Source organism: Callithrix jacchus, chromosome 12 (genome assembly GCF_049354715.1).
Source record: "Callithrix jacchus isolate 240 chromosome 12, calJac240_pri, whole genome shotgun sequence".
NCBI classification, from domain to species: Eukaryota; Metazoa; Chordata; class Mammalia; order Primates; family Cebidae; genus Callithrix; species Callithrix jacchus.
This window is the reverse complement of record NC_133513.1, coordinates 6,975,040-6,999,536: the sequence shown is the minus strand read 5'-3', so window position 1 is coordinate 6,999,536 and position 24,497 is coordinate 6,975,040. Positions and strand designations below refer to the sequence as shown.

The following is a 24,497-nucleotide window of genomic DNA, read 5'->3' as shown; positions in this document are numbered from 1 at the left end:
CATACATACCAGCTCCTACAGAAGCACCACTTGCACAGGGTAGAAAGAAAAGAGTAAAAAAATGTTTTGGAAACCTTGAAACAATTTATTGAATCGCTTTATACAAGATTAACAATCTCCACACCACCCCTAACACCAACATAGTCGCTGCACAAAAGCCACAGCCCCTCTCACACCTAAGAAACGGCCACGCCTGGTAAGTGCTCAGAGACGCTTGCTGCGCCAAGGAAACCGCTGCAGCCCCCAGACCCCGAGGCCGCTCTGCCGCGGCTTCGCCTATGGATCTGCCCTGCCATGGCTGTTCAGTCATTCGCTCTTTCATTACCACAAATAAAGCATAAACAAGAAAAAGAAATCTCAAACTCCCCATCAAAGAAACATTTCCCTGAGGCAAGAGGCGTCACTAGATTCCTAAAAATGAGGGTAATTCTGCTCCAGCTGCGCGCGCAATGGTACGTGGGGAGGAGGGAGCACCAAAGGGAAAGGAAGGAGGGGCTGGGACCCGGGTGTTCGTGGGCAGAGAAGCCTGGAGAGTCCCTGCTCAGCCTTCACTGCCGGCCTCTGCTTGGCTTTGAGCTCAGCAATACAAATCTCTTCTTTGGCTCTTTTGCTACTACCTAAGACTACTCTGTAAACAAACTGGAAATCCAAGTTGCAAAAAATATATATAACAAAGGGATAAGGAATCCACTTAGCCCAATGTGAAACACCTATCGGTTCTTATGTAAAAAAAGAGTCAGAGCAGAGGCCGGGCCAAAGGGTGGACAGAGGTCTTGCTCCTTGGGAAACCGTGAAGACAGCAAACCTCTGCATGAAGGATGAGTTACTGAGCACTGTACCCTGGGAATCAGAGGCCAAGAGCGGTCTGTTTTCCCACAGTATGTGCTGAGGATGCTGTATACTCTCAATGTGCCTGAGATCACCTACCTGGAGCAATCAGTTCGGACTCACATTGTGGCACACACCTCACAGGACAGGCAAGTGCCCTCAAACCCTTGTGAAACAGCCACTGGTTGAGTGGTGACTAAGGAGCTCTGCAGTAACTGTTCTAGTCTCTGATCTACTCTCCAAGCTCTTCTGCACAGCACCCTTAGGTCGACACGTAACCCCACTGACTGGAGAGCCCCAGGACTTCCAGGCCTATCTCTGCCTGGCAGACACTTCACAGAGGCCTGTTTCTGCAGATCTACCTAGATCTGATTCCTAAGACAACAAACTGGAATGTCTATCTGTGACTTGGGACCCCTGGTATCCTTGGCCTTCAGAGAGACGAAGGGCTTTGGGCTCTGCAGTCCAACTGCATGAACTGTGGAAAATGGGAGCCCTGGCTACACTGGGACTTGGCATTTGGGGGTCCAGACAGCCTTCTAGTCAGGACGGCACAGATAATGATGTCCAAGTGTAAAAAACTCAATTAAATAAAACTGGCTATGTCTTGAATACAGACAGATCTTTAAAAAGGTCATCTCAGATACACTCAGGGCTGAATGGACATGTGTTGTCAAATTCTGCTCCACCATAAAGGCACTGGAATTATGACTTCCTATAATATGATGTGTGAAGAACAGTCCCCTTCTATCCAATGCATTTAATGGTAATGATGAAAACTGAGCCCAAAATAGGTGTCTGTAAAAATCCTATCACAATTGTTGAATCTACAAAGATCTTTTCTCTAAAAGAGCTTCATTGTCATGTTCCGAGGAGAAACTGGCCCCCACAGTGAGCACACCTTCGGTGTTCTTAGTATTTTGCAGGGACAACATAGGTCTCCCAGCTGTGGCTCTGGCCTGGGTTTTGTCCTCTTGAGTACACAGCCTGGAGATGGAACGGCACTGTGACCATCCAGGGAGCTTACTGTGGCCAAAATGAGCCCCTGGGCAGTGGGACGCTCTAAGGTACTCTGACCAGATGCCAGGGGGTCAGGCAGAATCACACGCAGATGTGCCAACTGCTCTGCCACCAGAGCCTGTAAACACCGTGCCTCCTGCACAGCCCAACACACGCCCCAGCCTAGAGCTGCCCCTCCAACACCGTCCAGCAACAGAGCCGCAAGGCGCAGAGCATGGGGAACTATGCGCCTCCTCAGCAGCAAGGGGACAGCTCCCTCCATGGGAGGCATGTCAGAAGTGCCAAGAAGCGCTCCACTGAGAACTCACGCTCCTCCAGAAGAACACCAAGCAGCAGAAAGGGCGCAGTGAGTGTCCATCCTGGGAGACCTGCATATTCTGATTCCACCCAGTCCCAAGTGGCAAGCCTTGCCTCTGAAGCGGTCATAATTTCCGTGGTACAGCAGGCCCTTTCCCATGAAGCTGAGAAGCACCTGGAAAAGAGTAAGAAAAATCAGAACACAAGTTTTTAGGTTCTCTGATTCCCTTAAGGCAGTGGTAACCAAACTTCAAGGAGACCACCTAAATAGCAGAAGTCCCCAAATACTGAGTGTTCCAGGGCTCACCATGAGACATCAGCCAGTGGTTAGCCGTGTCCACTGCTCCTGGCCACAGCCTGCAAGCACACTAGCACTGTGAGGGTCAGTGGCCATTCAGCACAGTAATCCCAGAATAGCGACTGTGCTATGCAACTTGGATTACTTCATCTCAGGCTACAATTGCCATCCCAAGGTGAAGTCTGACACTGACAATCACACAGAACTCAAAGCAGCAATGATCATTCATTCTCTTACCATCAAAAGACACAGGTCCTATAAAGACAATTTTAAAGGCACTAGCATTCTCGGTCCACAGAGGAAAGGAAAGCAATGCAGACAGAAGTCACACAGCTGAAACGCGCAAATACCTTCTCACTCCCATCTCGTGTCCTCCTATATGCTGAAGTACATCTAAGGCAGTGAGAGCAGCTCACTTGGATAACCCTGTTTTGGCATAGTTGCTTTTCTGATTGCCATTTTTCCCCTCCGAACTTTTAAATTGATGTAAAAAAAATGTTGGGGTCGGGGGACAGAATTTTGCTCTTGTTGCCCAGGCTGGAGTGCAAAGGCAAGATCTCTGCTCACAAGCTCCACCTCCCAGGTTCAAGCAATTCTCCTGCCTCAGCCACCCAAGTAGCTGGAATTACAGGCATGCACCACCCCGCCTGGCTAATTTTGTATTTTCAGTAGAAATGGGGTTTCTCCATGTTGGTCAGGCTGGTGGTCTCAAACTCCTGACCTCAGATGATCCACCCGCCCTGGCCTCCCAAAGTGCTGGGATTACAGGTGTAAGCCAACATACCCAGCTGAAAATTTTTTCTTAAGAGATGAGGTCTCACTATGTTGCCCAGGTTGGAGTACAGCAGCTATTCACAGGCGTGACCACAGCTACTATACCCTCTAATTTCTGGGTTCAAATGATCCTCCTGCCTCCCAATGCCATCATGTCCAGCCTCTGATACCCTCAAAAAGTTTTACAAACTGACACATAATAGTACGTATTTTATGGGGTACATAGTGATGTTATGACACCCGCAATTTGTAGTGATCAGATTAGGATAAATAGCATATCCATCATCTCAAACATGTATCATCTCTTTGTGTTGGGGACATTCAGTATCCTCTTCCCAGCTATTTGAAACTACACACTACTGTTAACCACAGTCACCCTACAGTGGTACAGAACACTAGCACTTATTCTTCCTATTCTGATAGCTTTTTCCATACCCAGAGGAAAAATGGAAACAGCAGAAAGCAATCTTTTTTTTTTTTTTTTTTTGAGACAGGGTCTCACTCTTGCCCAGGCCAGAGTACAGTAGCATGACCACGGTTTGCTGCAGCCTCGACCTCCTGGGCTCAAGTGATCCTTCTGCTTCAGCCTCCTGAGGAGCTGGGACTACAGGCACATGCCACCACACCCGGCTAATTTTCTTCTTTTAATGTAGAAATGTGGTCTTGTCATGTTGCCCAGGCTGGTCTGGAACTCCTGGACTCAGGCAATTCTCCTGCCTTGGCCTCCCGAAGTGCTGGGTTTACAGGTGCAAGCCACTGCAGCCAGCCCCAATCACTCTGCTTTTCTGAGAGAGATGTTCCTGGGGGCAAGCAGAGGCAGAGCAGCCTGACACTGAAAAGACCCCTGCTCTCACCGACGTGGCTCTGCAGCCTCTGGTTTGTAGAAGAAGTCACCGCATTTTACTGCTCCTCCCAAGGAAAGGAGTCACGAGTGTTGTAGGCTTAGCCCCTCAAAGAAGCAAAATTTCCATCGTGGAGATTTACAAATCCACTCTTGCCCCATATGGCCTGTTGTATTCACTATAAATGCCACGGTGCCAGGGACCCACAGCACATCATGAAGCAGACATTAACCTGAGAGACGTGCAGCACAGGGGGTCCTTACTCCCACCTGGCACCAGTTCACCAGGGTTATCTCAGCTGGCTTCCGTAAGAGTGGCTCCCCTTATTCAAGCAGCACCCTGGTCATGTCTGAAGCTGGTCTACAGCAGGAAGAACACTAGGTCAAAGCCAAGATACCATGAGACTTCCCAGACCAGAAGTCTAAGAGGCATACCCAAGAATCGAGAACTCAGGACAGAGTGAGACAGATACACCCAGTGCAAAGGTGCCAGCCCTCTTCTCGGTGCGACCAAACCAGCCTCAAGCCTGGGGCTTTTACAGACTCCCTATTTCAGAAGGCGCTGTTCTACAGGGAGCACTGGCCACCTGTGTGGTGTGCTCCCACATCTGTTTTGATGGAGTTTTTATACCTGGACAGATTTAAAGCTGCTCCTCTCAAAGTCCTGCACTGTGGCCTCTGGCTGCTACTTGGATTTTCCCTTTAATGGAAACAAAGTTTAGAGAGCCTTCTGTTAAGCAATCGTATCTGGAAAGTGGAGCAGCTTGCATTTCAAGGCCTTGTTGTACCTAATTAGCCCTTGGAGAAGATGCACCATTACATTTTTTTGGGGGAGATGGAGTGTTGCTCTGTCACCAGGCTGGAGTGCAGTGGCACAATCTCAGCTCACTGCAACCTCCGCCTCCCGGGTTCAAGCAATTCCCCTGCCTCCCGAGTAGCTGGGATTACAGGCATGTGCCACCACACTCGGCTAGTTTTTTATATTTTAGTAGAGACGGGGGTTTCACCACGTCGGCCAGGATGGTCTCGATCTCCTGACCTTGTGATCCACCCGCCTCGGCCTCCCAAAGCGCTGGGATTACAGTTGTGAGCCACCGCACCCGGACCATTAACCTTTTAATAACTGAAGAGAAAAAAACTGAGCTGAGGGTTAGGAGCTCCTCCGCTGCACACAAAGCTCTCCCCCCGCAACTTTCCCCGTGATCACACAGGCTGAGGCTGACCCAGCGGCAGCTCCAAGGGGGGACCAGAGGAAACCTCAAGAGAAGCATGTGTTACCTTAAGTACTAACAAAGCACAGCCTCAAAGGACAAACCAAAACAACAGCGACAAGGCAAAGACACCAAGACCCTTGGCAGTGGCACAGCACCTAAGGGCAGAGAGGGCGAAGGAACACAGTGCGCGTGGCACACTGATCATCGGGCGATTACCTGGCAGACTCTGCGGGATATGGGTGGGCACAGCAGCGTGTGGGAGAGGCGCTGCATGGGGTGGGCTGGAGTGCAAGCCAGCCAGAAGACCTGAGAGAAAACAGGAGGGGAGAAAAGAACAAAACACACACATTGAAGACAGGAACAGAAAAGCAGCTCCAGCAGCCAAGAGCCCCCGACAACCTACCAGGCCAATCTGGGCACCACACCCAAAAGGGCAGGGCCTCGGCACTGTTCCCCGAGATGTTCCCCACAGTTGCACACCAGACTCAAACACAGGAACCAGAGTACACAACAGCAGGAGCCTAGACAGCCTAGAGGTTTCCAAGCAACGAGAGGCAGCAAAGAAGCACTTACTGTGGCCAAGGCCATGGTGGAAGGGCCCGGGGGCAGGGCCTGTGACGATGGCATCCTTGGAGACCCCTGCTTTGGCAGAGGAGTCGGTGCTGAAGGAGAGCACGTGGACAGGAATCGGGACGGGGGTTATAATTCCCAGGGAGTTCGAGCTCATGGGCCCAGACAGCTTTGGGCTGCTGGACTTGTAGGGTGAAGGCATCAAAGAGGAGCTGGCCAGCAGCAGAGTCCCACCCGCTCCTTTCTAAGGAAGAAACACAGCAAGCAGTAAGAACTCCAGTCCTGTTCCCAGCTGACTCACACCAAACCTGGGAGCACAAAGGAGGACACACAAATGCAGGTCAGATGGCCTTGGGAGGCACCCTCTGACCCTCAGCCCTAAAGACAGGTCCCAGGACAGTCTTTATAAGCAAACATGGAATGGATTCCAGGGAACCAAATTTTTTAAAAAGCAGGATCTTAAATACATCTCCTACAGAGTTTGCAGTGAGCTGTGATCGCACCACTGCAGTCCAGCCTAGGAGACAAAGCCAGACTCTGTCTCAAAAAAATGAACAAATATGTCTCCTTGGTGAAGGGAAAAATATTGTCAGATATCTACAAATGTTCAGGTATATTTATACATGTGTAAATAAAATATATTTACATACAGACATACATACATACATCTATATGTATTTATTAATCTTTCATTTAAAAAGAAAGAGGAAAATAAACCAGACACTAAGGAGCATAGTTACCTGATAGGGGTGGTGGATGCAGGGAAGAGGGAAGTGAGACCTCCAACAGACCTTTCTATGGTTTTGTCTTTTCAACCACATAATTTATAAATTACAAATAGAAAAAAAATGCCCTCTTCCTGAACCTGCTGTAATTACACATAAGCAGGATGCATTAATTATTGGACTCAGTCCTTCTAAAACCAGCAGAATAACTCTTAGAGGGTACTGCTATTCCTGGGCCATGAACACCTCCACGTGACTACAAACTAACAGGGGGACAGCACTTCCGCCCCTGCTTGTTTGCAGAGATGGAGAGGCAAGGGGTCACAGAAGGCAAGTGCTGTGGCTCATTCTGTGCCACACACAGACCTAGCCTCTGAAAGGCATGATGCTGGCCGTCCTTTCGCTCCCTTCACCCTCCTCAGAAGAAGGTTTAGGCCATCCTCGGCCTCCAGGATGGAAGCACCAGAAAAGCAAATGCCTGAGAGCAGGAAGCCGAGTCTCCCATCCTCCATCTGGGCCCACTGTTCCTACCCGACCTGTGGTTTCAGATCTCACACTGCACCAGGGGCAAGGCAAGAACCTCATCCCCCAAGGCCCCTGCAAGTGGGGCAGGGCAGGCTGCTATGCCGGATACTCACTGGCAAGGAGGTAGACGATGTCACACTAACTGCAGGGGGCTTTACGGACGAGGTCAGCAACTTTGCCACTCCCTGGGTCCCACCACCGGAATCTCCGTTTGGACCACCTGGAGGGGCTACCAGGGTCAACTTCTGGGAAACAGGCATCTTTTTCCCTGTTGAGCTTGGGACGGGTCGGCTGGTGGCCTGTCCCACGGAGGGAGGCTGTATGCCAGGGAGCAGGTTCCCAGAAGCAGAACCCTGGACCGGTGTTCCTCCTGACGAAGAGCTGCCAGAGGAAACCCCATGTTTGGAGACAGAGCTGGCAAAGGGATTATTCTTGTAAGATGAGCCTGCAGAGCTGGCTGAATGTGGCTTTGCTGGATGGCTCAGGGCAGAAGAGGACGAGGCTGGGGTCTTATGAGAGCTGCTGCTGGAGGCTGGCAGGCCTCCTGAGGTGGCTGGTGCGGAGGGATGGAAACCCTGGCCTTTGGCCGCTGTCTTCACTAGCTGCAGGAGGGAACGATGACACTGTGGGGGAGAAGCCTTTGGGCCTTGGAGCTTATTGGCAAATGGAGATTGGGGTGTGAAGTTTTTCTGCTGCTGAGTGCCGGCATGAAAGACTTTTACCTGGGGGCCGGGCAAGGGAACTGCCCCCTGGGGACCATGAGACGTCCGTGGCAAGCTGTGGTGCTTTGCTTTGGACTGGTGTACTTCTGGCAAGCCCTTATTGAGGGAAGCCTGGCAGGACAGCTCTTTGTAGCCAGAACTCTCTGGTTTTTTCTCCTGAGAGGACTGTCCCAGTGCCAGAGCCTGTTCTGCCAGAAAATTGAGGGGTGACTGCAGAGAGCTAGCTGGTGGTAGAGCAGAAGGGTTAGGCTTTGCAAAGTTCCTTTTTTCCTCTGTACATAAAACACCTCCAACCTTTTCTGCAGGTGCTTTTGAGGGTACAGGCAGTGTGAATTCAGAGTTCCCAGCTGCTCTGCTATTCAATGCAGCCAATTCCTTGGACACGGCTTCCACAGAGGAGGCTGGATTACGGATCAAGTCTTCATCCAACGAGTCCTCCAGGGTGACAGAAGAAGGGTTAGCAAGGCCACCCGATGCCTGGGATGGGAGCTCCCTACTTGAGGCCCCAGTGCTCAGGCTTCCTGTCTGGTGATCTGAGGGCAAAGCAATGGGGCCGCCAATCTGTCCTGATGGGACAGAAACCTTTTTATCAGGCTTCACAGACGATTCCTAAAGGAAAACAGAAATGTTGGTGTTTAGAAAGGTTCAAAGATGCCAACACTGGCCTGTTGTGAGGAAACAAACATGTGAACTCAAGTCGCAAAAAACTGGGACTTCCTGTATACTTACAAACAAGTGGTGGGAGAGCAGAGGCTACGCCCACCTTGACTTTAGATGCCATGACTTCAACACCCCCTGGTATCTGGGTGGCCAGAGCCGGGTTTACCCTGGCATACGTCGTTACTAAGAACAAATACACCACCAAGAGAAATTTTTTTGTTTTGAAAAGTGCAAGACTCTCATGAAGAGACACTCTGCCTACTGGCATTCCCGCTGTCTCGGCGTGCTCCTAGCTGCAATCAGACCAAGGCACGGCGTAAGAACTGCCCGACAGCAGCTCTGTTTTCCTCCCGGATCTTTCCCAGCACCTATCTCCTAAGAATGGATTCAAAGAAGAGGGCTTTTTTTTATGGGAAAAGGAGCTGGGTCTAATCCTTCACTCCTGCAGCCCTGGTGCTTAATACAGTGTCTGAGACACTGTGAAAGCTCAACACATACTCAGGAGTAAATGACCTGCACATCTCATTCTCATGGTCTGCTTAGGGATAGCTAAGGACACCACACTAAGAACTGGCAAAAATGTTGATAAACAGCAATTTTTACTACACTGAAAGGTTTCTACAACATCTAAGTGTCTGTTCTTCAGCCACTGCACTGCCCTCCATTTCTGCCTGGTAACTCAACAAAGTCACCTTTCCTTTCTGCTGTGGCTCCAAGCTAAACTGCACTTGGCTAGAGTATATTTCTTTCCATACAAAGATCATCACAGTGTAATAATACATTCACACCTGCAGGAGCTCTTGACTCCTCAGAGGGCTGCCAAGAAGATCCCATTTAATCCCGCAAGAACCCCAGGAACTGGGCCAGCTGCATACTGTTTGGAGAACCAAGGCTAGAGGGGGGGTTAAGTGGCTCCGGTCTCTGTCCTGGTGGACTGTAAGAATGCCATCCTGAATAGCTGTCCCCAGACCAACAAAGCTCAATGAGCTTCCACAGACACTTGAGAGATTTCCAGAGCACAGTTGCAGGGAGATGAGCATAGCCGACCCATGATCTGAGCAGGATGACTCACCTTCACCTTGATTTTAGAAGGGGCCATAACTTTCTTCTTGGCTCTGTTCAAAGGAAAGAGCACAGAAAAGGTTTAAAGGATATCCATAGGAGACCAAAACAACATTTACCCCGAGACGTGAAAACACCAAGATACTCACAGTATTGAAGTCAGGTGCCCATGGCCTCGTCTGCTCTCCTTGAACAGAGTCCTGAAAGACACAGAACACTGGGCATCTGTACATGCCCTAGAAAGCTGGGACTCTGCTTCCAGAGCTTTGCCAGTGTTCCTGGAATTCAGTGGCTATCCCTCATTAAATGTCAATCAGCTGGGCATGGTGGCTCATGTCTGTAATCCCAGCACTTTGGGAGGCTAAGGCAGGTGGATCACCTAAGGTCAGGAGTTCGAGACCAGCCTGGCCAATATACTGAAACTCCATCTCTACTAAAAATATAAAAAGTAGCCAGGTATGGTGACGCCTGTAGTCCCAGCTACTGAGCAGGTTGAGGCAGGAGAGCGCTTGAACCCGGGAGGCAGAGGTTGCAGTGAGCTGAGATCGTACCACTGTACTCCAGTCTGCGCAACAGAGCAAGACTTTGACCACCCCCTCCACAAAAAAAGGTCAATCAATTGGCGAGCCACATTCCTGGTAAGAGGATCACAATGGGCCACATTGGCTGCCCAAAGGCTGAGTCTGGTTTTTACCAAGAAAGTGTACGGCTCTGCCCCAAACCTCCCATGGTGATGCTTCCCTAAAGGTCAAGCACTTTCCTTACTGCCTATGCCTTCCCTTCCAAGCATAAAACATGGAGTGACCCAGCATGTCTTTGTCCTGAAAAACTTAACAAAAATTTTCTTTATCTGAGTTCAGCCTATGTGGAGAGGATAGCGATTTCAAAGGTTCAAAGATCTGTCAGCACAACGGATGATTTGGGCCCAATCCAGAAAATCACTCCAGATAACTTTCTCTGTCCCATGTATGACAGAAGTACTTCATTCACAGGAAGCAACTTCATACAAGGTAGCCTCTGAGATAGAAACCTGGCATTTACTTCCAATAAGGAAGCATCCCTGCTACCTTGCAAATGAGACTTCTTCAGAACATCAAGAAAGACCCAAGAAGAACCCACCTCTCAAATGCTCACGGGAGCCCGTATGTTAAAACAGGAAAGTGCTACTGAGATGAGAGGCCAAACCTCAACTGAAGTGGGACAAGAAATAACAAAGACAAAACCCCACAGGCAACTTCCCTTCCTCCAGGGAGAACCCAGAAGACCCTTTCCCAGCTAACTGCATGTCCCCCAGTTACTCAGGTGAGATCAGAGTTGAGGCAACTAGACAGTGACTCCCTGCAGGCAGGGATCCTGCTGGCCTGGCACAAAAGCAGCATTCAAACATGTCTTGACTGCACAGATGCCCGATCTCAGCACACAGCCCTCACCTGGCCTGCATCCAGCCTTTGGGCCAGAGGGGCTTGACTTCCGAGTCCAGAAAGGCCTTCACGCAGTCCTCCCAAGCCTGGGCTTTGTTGTTCCTCTCCAGGTCGTGGCTCTCCAGTTTGATCTTCACCACCTGGCACAGCAGCTCCCTGAGAAGGAGGCAGAAATCATAAACCCCAAACTACTCCAGATGTTTCTTCAAGGTTCCAATCATGTGCTTTCAGCAGCCCTGATGAAAGCAAACGAGCCTAACCTTTGTCAGCAATAGGGGACATGCTCAGACACTGCCCCACCAACCCTCCAGAGAGGCCAAGTCCCAATGCGGGCACACCTGATCTCATCATTCCACTGGAACTTCTTCCGGGGTCCCATTATCCTCCTGCCCGCCTTTTCTTCATCTTCTTCGTCATCTGAACAAATCCGGTCCCTCTGCTCCTTGTCTTTCTCCTCTTCCAGCATCCTATGGGGTGAACGGAACTACATGGGGCCCCAAGGTGCTCCTGCCCACCACCTCTCCCCTCACCCTCTGCACAACTGGGACTTCACGGAGAATGAGAAAAGGGCAAAGAAGAGCTAAGAGGCTCCTTTGGAAACGGCAGTACATACTGAGAAACAGGAGGGCAAGAGGCAAGATGGGAGGGTCACGCCACCAAAGTGCCAGGACACACTTACTTGGCGACCTTTGCCTGCGTGTGTGCCTGGCATTCATCCTGGTACTTGGCCATCTGTTCCGGCATTGCCCTGCCAATGGCTTCCTTCAGCTTCTGGAGAGGCTCCTTCAGACGCCCCCCCTGCGGAGGGCATGACACAATTCAAGGTAGGTTTACACATGGCCCTTACACTTGGGATGCAAGACGGGGTGATCACAAGGAGGCAGTGGGGCAGCAGATGTGGCATCGATGAAGATTCAGTCACCCCCCACCAGGCCCCACAGCTAAAGGGCTTCACATCAGTCACCCACCTGTTCATAGAGGTGAAGTTTCCGAGCACGCTTGAGCAGGGCATCCTTGCTGCAGGGCAGGAACGATGAGAGATAGGCATACACCCCAGAGCGGACCTGACTGCACAACTCCCGAGTCTGCGCCTCTATGCTGAAGAAGAGAACACAGTCACCACTGGCTGCAGCTCGCTGCAACTCCCGTCTTCATCGGCTCCCCGTATGTGCAGAGGAAAGTTAGCAGCCAAAGGCAGGTCAGATCCTGTCTTGTAGGTCACACAATGTAACTGAGGGCCCACAGAAACAGATCTTCAGCAATCAACAAACAAGAACAACTCCCAACCTGATGAACACAGCTAAGTAATGTGGGTCAAGGCTCAGGTCAAAAACAAGATCAGGAAAACAGAGCCCAGAAGAACAAGCTCTGAAGCACTAAATTTCATAGAGAAAACATAAAGCTTTCAAAGTAGAAAGTCATGAGTTACTTGGGGCTGACAGGAAACACTTCCCAGCAGCATTTCTTTATTTTACCCCCTAGTTCCCAGTTCTAGCAACCATTATGTTAGGGAAAGCCCCACCCCTCCAGTTTCTCCATCTAAATAAGCAAAAAAAAAAAAAAAAAAAATTCTCTTCAATGCCTTGAGCTGTCCATATTTTGCACACTCAAGCAGGTTCCTTGTTTACACAACCCTCTTATCGAAGCCAATGCTCAGGTATTCTCTGCAGCCTACACTTCCTGACCCAAGAGGCCGATCCAGGTCCTGGCCAGGAAAGGCCATTTGCTAAAACACACCCACATACTGACAACTCGTCTTACATACACAACCTCCTCAGCTGTTGAGCACAAGCTTCTCCTGCCACAAACTGCAACCAGGAGAAAAGCTGCAACACTGCAGGCCAGGCCACAAGCATTTGCTTTTCTCAGTCTGGATTTATAGACCTTTGCTCTTCTGCTTTTTAGCCCAATTCATACAGTGTGGTGTCTCAGAGGCTCAGGAGTATGGGAACGGCGTTACAGGATGATGCACGTGGCACTAGGATCAGGAGTATGAGCGAGAGGGGACCGGCCAGGGACGCCAGGCAACACCTGAGGCAGAGCACGTCCCTGAGGCCACCAGGCGCTCTCTCATTCTTCACAATTCTGAGAGACAGGAAAGCAACACCTTCTCTCTCTCCCCTCATCTTGTACTGCCAAGAAATGCTCTTCTAACAGGCCATGATTATCATATGCTATTAATGCCTGCTGCCCAAGATCAAGAAGGTCTATGGCTTCTGGAGACAAGTACTTGGTGTCCCTGTTGTGTTTCTTTTTTTTATGTTAATCTCATTCGTGGTCACTTTTACGCAGTTCAATTGTACTCCCATTCTCCCCTGGCTGGCTCACCCCAAGCGCAGTAATAGCAGAAACAGACAGACAGACAGACAGAAGATACTCACTCTAATAGGATTCCATTAATATCCTGGGTGAAGAACTTCTGTCTGCTCTCCCCCTCAGCAGCTCTGGCAGCCTGGTGCACAGCAGACAGTAACAGCCGTTAGTGCACTTTCCCCACATGTCCCTCAAGCTCACCCACAGGCACAGGAGTCATCGCTCCATAAACAATCACACTGCCACCTTTCAACTCCACCCTAGTCCCGGGTTAACTTCGCCTGTCATCAATATGCTCTCTTCAAACGATGCTGCAGCATCTGTGGGCTGCTAGTTCTCCTCAGGACTTAAAACAGTCACAGAAAAGAAAATCACAGAGTCAAAGCAATTATGATGCACTTTGTCGGAGGCCAATACGGCCAACTAATCGGTGTCCATATGCTATCAACTACACCATTAGTTGGGATTTCCATGTATCTACAGTACTAAAGAATCAAAACTTCCAACAGCCTATAGGATTTAAAGGCCTTTTATCTACAAAATAATAATAATCTCCTCTGGCACTTAAGGACATTAACACTCTTTGAAAATTCCTAATCTACTTACGGTATACAACAAGCTCTCTCTCATCCAGACCCTGTGTGTGTAACTAACCCAGCATACCACCTAATTAACACAAGGTTATAGGAATTTCGGAACGGCCTTAGTTTACCTTCCCAAATAACGCAGTTAACACACACCCTGGATGGCAAGCTCAGAGACTCCTGAAGCAACCATGGCAAGCAGCCAAAACACTGAGAGAAGACAAAACAGCAGACCCTGCAGAAGTTTGCAGTAGGGGTTCTCACACTTGTTGCATACCGAAATTCCTGGGCAGCTTGGACCAACTCAGGCCACTCAAATCATAATCTCTGGAAAGAAGACTCAGAAATGTGCACTCTCTAAAAGTGGCTCAAGTACTCTTTCAAAGCAACCGGGCTGACACTGATGTGAAAAGAGGGCTGGGAACCACTCATCTAAACCCAAGAGCTGCTGGTTTGAAGGCTTTGGGTGAAATAAGATTTCTGAAATCAGACGAGATATAATAATGACAGCAAACAAGGGTGATAAGGTGACTATCTAGAACGAAGGGATCAACCCGTCTGAAACTGCAGACACTGCTAACCCCTCCACCATCATCTCCCCAACTCATCTCCTCTCACTGCATCCTCTGGGGTCCCTTCCAACCATTCAAACTTCATCTGCCTCCTCCACCAGCTCCTTTCCATAAGTGGACCCCAGGATTCTCAATAGAACCCACTTCTCCCAATACCTTCTTCCCCCTCAGGGCTTCAAAATAACACAGACAACTATACCCTCAAATCTAAACTAAGCCCTAAACCCTCTCATCTAAGCTCTGGACCAGAATTTCCAATTACCTCTGAGTAATTTCCAATTACAGTCAACGCCGGGTATTGGTTATAGGACCCCCGCATATACCAAAATCCAAGTGCAAAGTCAGCCCTGAGGAACCTGCCTATACAAAAAGTTGACCATCTATACCCAGTTTTAGCATGCCTCGAATCAGCCTGCTTTTGGTTAGAAAAACTGCGTGTATGTGCACGCACGCAGTCCAACCCTGTGCTGTTAAGGGTCAACTGCCCTTCTGAGGATGGATGACCTTCTGGTTTGCAAACTCATCTTACACCAGACCTACTAGCTTCTGCTCTTCTGCCTGTGCTCCCCACTTCTCATAATCACTCCAACCTTAAGACCGTCCACTCCTTTCTTCAGAACCCTTCAGCAGCTCTTCCCAAGCCTAGACTCAAACCGAAACTCCTTCACATGGCATTCGGGGTCCTCCACAGTCTGGCCCAGCCATCCACCAAGTGGCCCATCTTCAGCTCTGCTCCCTGCCGTCTCTTAGGCATCTTCCCCAGGAGGCTGGCCAAGTCTGTTGCCTCCAGTCCACTTCCTATATGCTCCCGTCAGCGCCTCTCTTTTAAGAGGCTATTTATAGCCGTCTAGACATCACAGAGCTTACTTCATTCTGCTCTGTCCTACAGTCCACTGTCTGCCTATCTATCAGTCCTTTTATGTAACCAGCTCATGGAAGATAACAATGGAACCTTGGCCGGGAGCGGTGGCTCACACCTGTAATCCTAACACTTTAGGAGGCACAGGTGGGCAGATCACCTGAGCTCAGAGGTTGAGAACAGCCTGGGCAACATGGCAAGACCCTGTCTCTACTAAAAATACAAACGAAAAAAAAAGCTGGACATGGTGGTGCACGCCTGTGGTCCCAGCTACTCTGGAGGCTGAGATGGGAGGATCACTTGAGCCCTGGGCACGGAGGTTGCAGTGAGCCAAGATCATGTCACTGCACTCCAGCCTGGGTGACAAGAGTGAGATCCTGTCTTAAAAAAAAAGAAATGAGGGCTGGGCGCGGTGGCTCAAGCCTGTAATCCCAGCACTTTGGGAGGCCGAGGCGGGTGGATCACGAGGTCAACAGATTGAGACCATCCTGGTCAACATGGTGAAACCCCGTCTCTACTCAAAATACAAAAAAATTAGCTGGGCATGGTGGCGCACGCCTGTAATCCCAGCTACTCGGGAGGCTGAGGCAGGAGAATTGCCTGAACCCAGGAGGCAGAGGTTGCGGTGAGCCGAGATCGCACCATTGCACTCCAGCCTGGGTAACAAGAGCGAAACTCCGTCTCAAAAAAAAAAAAAAGAAATGAATCTTATACATCAATATATTTCCCACAGCTGCCTGTCACATAATATTTACTAAACATTGACTGAGTGAATGAATGAACCAATGAACAGGACTCCTGTAAGAAGGCACACCAGAGGAAGAAAAGCTTAACATCAATAACCAAAACTAAGCTGGAAGAAAATATGCAAAACTCAAGCTTCTAAAGATCCTTTGACTAGCGTAAAGCCCAGAGGGGAGAAATTAACAGAAGGATAATGACAAAAAGGGCATGACTTTTCAACCAGCTATATGCCCATTTCTTACACTCTTGGAAGCATTCAGAATTCTATCTTGGCACTTGGAAGGTACTGGAATTATATTAGTCTGAGAAAAAAAAATAATTTTTTTTTTTGCTTAAGATTATGCTGCTAGTTATAAGATCCAGAAGCACCCTCACATTAATTCAAACTAAGTAACAAGTATTTCAAATGCCACACTGTCAGACCCATCAAGAGCTTAAATTTCCAATCAAATTTTATCTCATTTTATTGAGATGGTCTCACTCTGTCACCCAGACTGGAGTACAGTGGTGTGATCATAGCTCACTGCAGCCTTGACCTCCTTGGCTCAAACAATCCTCCAGCCTCAGCCTCCCAAGCAGCTGGGACTACAGGAGCACACAACCACGCCTGGCTAATTTTTAGATTTCTTTTCTCACTATTTTACCCATGCTGGTCTCAAACTCCTGGGCTCAAGTGATCCTCCCACCGTGGCCTCCCAAAGTACTGCAATTACAGGCATGAGCCACCTTGCCTAGCCAAATTTTCTATTTAGATAGCCATTTGTACAATATTTCAGAAGTTTTCTATGTAATCTTTATGCAATCTTATTTTAAATATTATGTCATTAAAAAAATATTTTTCTGAAATCTTTTTAACTGCATAGACGGTATCTCGAAGGGTCTGGTTTTATATACTGAAGACAGTGTACTGTGGCGTTTTAAAGTAAATCTAATTAAAAGATCAACTGAATATATATCTGACAGTCTTCCAAAAATAAGTGAGGTCCCTCACCCCTAAAAAGAGACACTCTTACCCCAGAAGTTGTGTAAATTAATCCTAAGTTAACTAGGAAATGAAGTTAAACACCCCAACATGCTGACTCATACAGTTCCAACAACCTTTTAATGAGCTGTTTTATTTATTATAAGAAAAGCCACTTGTAGCCTTTTGACAGCCAGCTCAAAATCTTAAATACTGTATCTGTTTTTGCTGACCAACAGAAGAAAGTCTGGCATGTTTTGTTTTTTTTTTTAAGAAGATCAAACAAGTTTTTGTTTTTTTGTTTTCCTACCTTATTCTCTTTGGAGCCATCTCTCCCTGGACTTCCTGTGATGAGGGGTTCTAATTCTATAGGAGAGCAGACTAGAGGGGTAGATGACATGGGGTCTCTTTCATTCCTGCTCTTAGTATTGTCTCTATGTTATGCTTGACTGAAGAGGACCAAAATAGACTTGGGTTATTTGTATAGCCCGAGGCTGAATAGCTGCCAAACCACCTCAAGAGAGTAACCCAAAGGGACATCAAACCTGAGCTTTCTCAGCACCTGTACCTGCCAACGACCAAGATAGAAGACACCATCAATGCATACTGAGAGGACAGGATAAGGCCATCAAATCACTGGATTCATGGGAGCCTATACAAATGTATAATACAAATCAGTAAGAAACAAAAAACAAGCTAATCTGAGAACATAGTGAATGTTGGCAGAGGCATCCCCAAGGTTCCCTCTCAGAGGACCTCTTTAACATACACAAGTTTTCAAAGGTATTTCTTAAAGTTTTAAGCACCATATTTAGTTAGAAGATATATCTAACTTTGCTTCCCACAAAGAAAGTGTTTTTCCCCTAAGGGATCAACACACATGGGATGAGAATCTGCTATGCACTGCAGTAGAATGCAAAATAGGATCACAGGCGAGGCGCAGTGGCTCATAGCTACAATCCGTTACTCAGGAGGCTGAGGCACGAGAATCACTGGAACCCGGAAGGCAGGCGTGGAGGCTGCAGTGAGCTGAGATCACACACTGCACTACTCAAGCCTGAATGACGGAGTGAGACTGTCTCAAAAAAAAAAAAAAAAACAGATTCTTCCCACAAAGAAATCCTACTCCCCAAGAGGTGCACCCTAGCTCCCTAATCCTTGGATCTGCATGGCTCTTGTGATTCATTCTGACCAAAAGTGTGGTGGAAGTCATGTGATACAGCCTCTAAGGCTAGATCTCAAGGGACCTGCGGCTTCTACCTCTGTACTCTTGAAATGCTGCCCTGAGACCACCATGCCCTGAAGAAGGCCAGGATGAAAGACCAGGAAAGAAAAGCCCTGCCAGCACCTGGCCAACGTGCCAGCTGAATGCAGCCGCCAGCATGGGTCCAGAGTTAGGAGAAACAAACTGCTGTGATAAGGCAAATTTTGGGGGCAGTTTTGTAGCCAGTGACAGAAACTGATTCATGGGTCATCTAGGACCAAGATGTAAAGTGCAACTAATCTTATAATAAAAATAAAGGAAAAGGTGGGGAAAAATTAGGGGTATAAAAAATAAAGTGAGAAAAACATAACACAGCTAATGTTTCAGTTATATACACCACGTTTAATTTAAACTTTAAAAATGTGATGTCCATTTCAAGATCTAGGATGGACTCCTTATTAAGGACCCAAATATCCACATGTGGCTGTTGGAATCATATGCAATTTATGTGTACCCGTGCATTCTTTCCCTGGGAAGCCTGTCTTTCGCAGCAGATTCTCAGTGGGGTCAGGGGTCCAGAGCACTTGCACACACATGCAGGGACTCCAAGTACCCCAAGTGCAGGGTCCTGCCACAACAGAGCACCTGAGGACCCTGTGGAGTAGCATTAAGCAACTTTCTAAAACAAGCCACCTTTTTAATGCAACCATGAAAAGTGATGAAGGCTTTATAATACTATTTATTAGGTAAAAAGGCAGGAAAACAGTTATTCACAACTATAATTACAGCTGCATAAAAACGTATACACAGAGGCTAGGAAAGAATATGCAAATAGAAATTGTTTTTATATTGGCAGGATGATGGATAATTTCCATACACTTTCCACCCCGTTTTTCCAAAGTTTCTTAATGCTGATATAGGAAAAGGGCAATGTGAAGATTTGAATATCAACCTCACACTTGAATCCTGCATTTTCAAACCAGAACATCAGCCTCTCCTGGTCACCACCTCTCCACTGGGACCCAGGTCCACCTGGTTTATGGGATCCTGAACCCTGTGTTTGTTATGCCCAAGAGCTAACCGACACTTGGCAATCACTGAGGAGGGACAGTCTGCCTAATAAGGTTTTTACTCAGCCACTTTCTTGTACCACAGCCCAATGCTGTTTCCAGTTATGTCATTTTGTTGCCACTAAGTTAATTTTCATCTTTGCCAAGAAAGTGAAACATTAAGTTTTCACACTAGAACCAATGGCAGGAGTAAGGATACGGACAAGAATTCCGTTTTTTGACTTTTCTCTAACGACCAGCTCTTGTCACGCAGACCTTACTTAAATGATTTAATGAGACTTTCAGAAGCTATGAAACAATTTGATTACAAACTGGAGGATTAAAAAGAACAAGGAGTAATGTTTGTTTAACATGAATTCTGAGAGCAAATATAGGACAGTAGGCTCAAAGTTCAGATTCAGCTACTTCCACCTTCTTCAATGTCATACTAAGAGATATTCCAAACCCCAACATGGCATAATTCATTTAAATCATTACATTCAAATACAATACTTCAATTTCCATCGCTGCACACAAGCTGACAAAGGTGAGCTAGAAATTTGAATAGGATACTTTATTTGCTTTGTATATGGTGTTCAAATATTTTTTCAAGTGAGAAAATCATTTTAGCAGTGGCTGACAATTTATCCTGCCCTAAAACACAAGGGCTGTCATACGGAACAATGCTTCTGACATCCTGTAAGAATCACTGGTGTAAAACCTACAGCTGCAGATTATGAGTACCACTGGAGCTACGAGTCCTGATGCTCAAGGTAAAATGTTATTTTAACTTAAAGGTAAATGACATTACAACCAATGATCCATGCCTGGTTTACAGTTAGAAATGTGTTACTGAACAGACAATTCTCAGTGCTTACGGAACAAATCCCAATCACTGGAGGAAAACAGCAGCAACAGCTGCTATATCCTAAAGGTGGTGATGGTGGGTTTTAATGGGACACGGACAGCATTTAAAATTAAGCTCCTTTTCTTTCATCACATTTGAGGCATTTTTGTAATCGCTTCCTAACACTGGATACACAACACAAGGGAGCAACTGAAACCTAGTGGCAACGAAGCATATACATAGAGTTATGTGCAACTTATATGTTTGCAAACTTTTGTCAATTTGCAAAACCCACAAAAGAATACGAAGATGAATCTCTCTCAGCTGCCTGCTGCCAACATCATCCATCTATCACATAAAAGAAAGATACCGTGTGGAAAACAAACTGATAGAACACAGAAAGAACAATCTTGCCAGAAGAAAGCAAATTTTCCAGAAACAAAATCAAGAAAGGCCTAAAATGAAGCCTGACAGGCAAGGCTTACAGTGTTTTCTCACTCAGGATGAGAAGAGAGTTTGGAAAACGCTGACACCTTAACTGCCAACTCACTAAGGGTTTCTCTGGGCATCAAGCTTCACACAGTGCAGAACCAACGGCAATCTGCCCAAACTGCTTCCAGGAAAGCCCAGCCACACTGTGTCACCATACCTGAGCCAGCTCCTTAACGCGCTTCTCCAGGGGTGCTGGCAGGCCTTCGGGGAGAGAAGAGGGCTGCCTGAATTCCTGGTCCAATCCCACCCCAAGGGAATCGCTTCCATCATCCATATCACGGAAGGGGCTTCCTTCTGGAGACTCACTGAGCAGATGCTCCAAGTCCAAATCCGTCAGCGAGTCCATGGCAGTGGCCGCCTGGAGCAAGTCGTTGTCAGAAGTGGAGCCGAAGAGTGAAAGCAAGGGGTCAGAGGCACCCTCCAGTTCCCGCAGGCCCTGAGCTTCCGCCGATGAGAGTACAACAGGCTTATGCTCCTCCTCCCTTTTTTTCTGAGCCTCTTTCTCCTTCTGAAATTTCTTTAGCATCTCTTTAACGCTTAAAGCCCCAGAGTATTTCTTCTTCTTCTTCTCCTTACTGGCATTGAGGGCTGTGAAGCTGCAAACAAGAGGGAAACTGGTCACTGAGACTACAGGACACCTCCAAAGGGAACTCAAGAGGCCTTCACCCCTGCTCCCAGGGCCATGGTCTCCAGGAGAACCTGTCACAGTCCACCCTGTTATTCCTCCTCCCTCCTCTTGGCATATGGAGCTCCTTCTTGCTGAGACCAAAGCTTGAGAGTTAATACAGGTTAGCAACACAGTGTCACATAATGCTAAATTTCCGATGGGTTTTTAGAAATCACTGCCAGGCTGAAATAAAAGGTTGCAAAAAGGGGCAGGGAGGGCAAGAAAAGTATTTAGAGGGAGAAAGCAGGAGCAGCAGAGAACAGCAGCCAACTTGAGGAGCAGCTGGGGTGAGACCAAGTGAGGAGAAGGAAGCATGACCACAGACGACAAGGGAAAACAGCAGAGACAGGAGGAGAACTGGGGCGGAAAGGAGCACCCCGGAGAACGAGAAACATCAGCAGTCACACAGTGACAGGAATAGCTGCCAACACTGACAGTGGAACTATCTGACACACAGAGAGGTGCGCGTCTATGCCCAGAATGGCACTGCGGGAGGCGTGCGGGAGGACAGGAAGGCCAGGCCCTGCTGCCTCTTCCGAAGCTGTGGGGAGGAGGTGAGTCAGCTCCCAGTCGTCCTGCCCTAACAGTTCAGGCTTATCCTAGCAAAGAAGCTGCTGCCTCTCACCCGGCTTTGGAAAACTTGGACTTTTTCGATTTCTTCTCCTTGTCATAAGTGTCATCTTTTTTCTTCTTCTTTATCTTCTCACCACCTTCCTTCAATTTCCGCTTCTGAGAATTAAAGACAAGGCACAGTTACACGGCTCCCTAACTCAGGGAGCAAGTGCACTACATGGCACTGGCCTTGCTCCGCCCGGGGCACATCCCGAGACCTGTCTCATTTTCTTCATGAACAAAAAGCTCTCAGATCAGTCCCTGGACCACAAACCCACAGCATTCCCACCAACGGTGTCTCCTGGAAACACCTGGGGCTTAGACAGCGGTGACCATTCTGGAGCCTGAAACCTTTCTAGTTTGAAACAGTTACAAGTGAGCCCTACCTCTTGTTTTAAACACATCAAGAGTGGCAGACAGGTTTTTAAACACACTGATCCTAAGGCTGACTGGTTTTCAGTGGGATGACAGACAGCCCTGGGAACTGAAGTCCTGTACACATCCACAGAAGACGGTCAGCAAGGGTGGTGCACACTCCCTCACTCCACATCCTTCCCACCCTGAGGCCACTTCCAGAAATGACCCCTGCTGAGCCTGCTGGGATGTCATGTGACGTGGACACGATGACCAAGAGCTGAACAGAGCCCCTACAGGCACGTGTCCTTGTCAGGGCACACGTGTGAGAGGTGAGCTATCAACCTGGCATGGCTCTGCCTTTCCACCAGCCTCCTGAGCCAGGCTAAACAGCCGTATATTCTGGCGAGTCACCTACTGATCTGATAGGGTCACGTCAAAAAGCGTTCTGAAATCCAAAAGCAAGCACATTCTAACCTTTGGAGATTTTTTCTTCTTTTCTTTAATGAAGTCATCCTCAGACTCTGATGCTTGTCTAAACTGCAGGGTTCCCGAGTTAATGTAAAATCCTCCATACTTTGTAGTCAAAGAAGCAGGAACAAGCTCATCATACTGAAGGGGGGAAACAAATGGTCAGCTTCAAGTTTTGGTTCTGTAGTCCTAAGGTGAAAAGTAGGTCTCAAGAGAGAGGTGACTATGTTCTTCTGCCACTTCCAAGAGTATGCTAAAACATCCTTCTGGTCAATCATGAATGTCTGAGCTACAAAGTGTTTTGGACAGATCTGGTCATCATTTTCAGAAGAGGGAACTAATGCCCAGATCAAGAACATCATTTCATCTCTGATCAGTGCTGCTACTGCCTCATGCTGGGAAGAGGGCACATTCACTCTGATCCCACCCCCAGCTTCCTGGCCAGTATCAGGAGGAGCTACAGTGCAGTGGTTCTGACATGGCATTTTCAGTAACTACTTACCGCCTCAGAGTTATCGATGAAGGAATCGGATTCATCATAACCATACCCCATATCAATCAAGTCCTGTATTCGGTCTTTTCTACGTTTCTTTCCACCCTAAAAATGTAAAAGCAATAGTTCACACACTTTTTGATAAATATACATAATTAACTATTGCCTTGAACCTCATCAGCTATGATTCAAAGAGGTAACGCACTAACTGGAACGGTCACTCTCTCACATACACACAAACCCCAAAACCTTTCCTGAGTACCTTTTAACGTAGGACAGATTTCTATCTGTATAAAATGTCCTAGGACAAAAAAAGGTACTAAATGGCTTCTTATGCTTTGTACCAAAACATTTCTTCTAAGGTGGTCACAGGCCCTTCTCGGTTATTTGTCTAATTAGCTCCTCACCCCAGCTCTGCCATGCACCTTTTCTGTACCTTACGCATTAGATTTAATAACCGCTTCTGTTCTCTCCAAGCTTAATGCTTACTTCCGGAGCAGTGTTGTTTACATGACAATCCACTAAAGGCATATAGAAATATGCAGAAACCTCCCTGACCCAACGAGGCTGTTTTGTTGCTCATGAGAGAAATCTTACATATTTTTCTTCGAATTTCCGAGCAATGGCCTCCACTTTATGCCTTTCCTTTTCTTCATCATTGAAAGGATCCGACAGATCTTTCTTCTGTAAACAGATCATTCCACAAAAAATAAGTCACAAAATATTCCCATGTTCTTATTCATAGAAACTTCACTGACTACTCAACACCTGTAAACTACATAATAAAAACAATGTTTTTATGGAAAAGGACAAGAAAGAAAACATGCTACCATCTCATCAGTGTTTATCTTAATTAAGAAAAATTTTCATTCATGTAGTTTAGTAAAACTTGACTGAACGCTTAAAATTGCCCACCACAGCATGAGGGGCTGCAGGGCTCCAACACAGCAAAGGGCCTTTAGAAAGAGATGCCCAACCACTAGACAACCATGTTTAATAAAGCGGACTTCCTTATTAACTCTAAAATTTACTTTATACATTTAAAAACATTCTAGAAAAGAGTTTACCGACTTCCAAAATAGCCAATGGTTTAAAAACATTAAAATCCCACTGAATGTAGGGCAAGTTCCTGAGAGCCATTCTGCCATACTGTTTAGAAAGGTCTGAATCTGTACTTCTCTCAGTGCTACAAAGTTAAACTCAGGCTTCCAAGACTTATTTCCATTTTATAAGCTTATTCTTTTCTCATCAAATTTTCCAAAGTCTTAAGCTTCTTGAGCAAGAAATATAAAAAATAAATTATTTTATTTATTTTTTT

General features: G+C 47.4%; 1 protein-coding gene across 12 annotated transcripts in view; it reads right to left on the bottom strand.

Annotated features, from left to right (window-relative positions):
- Positions 1-64: 64 nt before the first annotated feature.
- UBN1 (ubinuclein 1) overlaps positions 65-24,497 on the bottom strand; it is a 35,280-nt gene continuing 10,847 nt past the window's right edge. For 3 of the 12 annotated variants that reach the window (XM_035266851.3, XM_078344550.1, XM_035266850.3), the window contains 17 exons: positions 23,777-23,863; positions 23,189-23,284; positions 22,693-22,827; positions 21,875-21,978; positions 20,740-21,178; positions 13,339-13,409; positions 11,926-12,055; positions 11,637-11,755; positions 11,296-11,424; positions 10,967-11,113; positions 9,686-9,736; positions 9,547-9,589; positions 7,206-8,423; positions 5,846-6,150; positions 5,489-5,578; positions 4,690-4,758; positions 65-2,320 (listed from right to left, as the gene is read on the bottom strand). In XM_035266851.3, the coding sequence (XP_035122742.2) occupies positions 2,083-2,320; positions 4,690-4,758; positions 5,489-5,578; positions 5,846-6,150; positions 7,206-8,423; positions 9,547-9,589; positions 9,686-9,736; positions 10,967-11,113; positions 11,296-11,424; positions 11,637-11,755; positions 11,926-12,055; positions 13,339-13,409; positions 20,740-21,178; positions 21,875-21,978; positions 22,693-22,827; positions 23,189-23,284; positions 23,777-23,863 (3,471 nt within the window). In that variant the 3' untranslated portion in view covers positions 65-2,082. Of the gene's footprint in view, positions 2,321-4,291; positions 4,420-4,689; positions 4,759-5,488; positions 5,579-5,845; positions 6,151-7,205; positions 8,424-9,546; positions 9,590-9,685; positions 9,737-10,966; positions 11,114-11,295; positions 11,425-11,636; positions 11,756-11,925; positions 12,056-13,338; positions 13,410-20,739; positions 21,179-21,874; positions 21,979-22,692; positions 22,828-23,188; positions 23,285-23,776; positions 23,864-24,497 lie in introns of those variants that run through there. The other 9 variants (XM_078344549.1, XM_009009120.5, XM_002755865.6 and 6 more) reach the window with 7 other exon arrangements.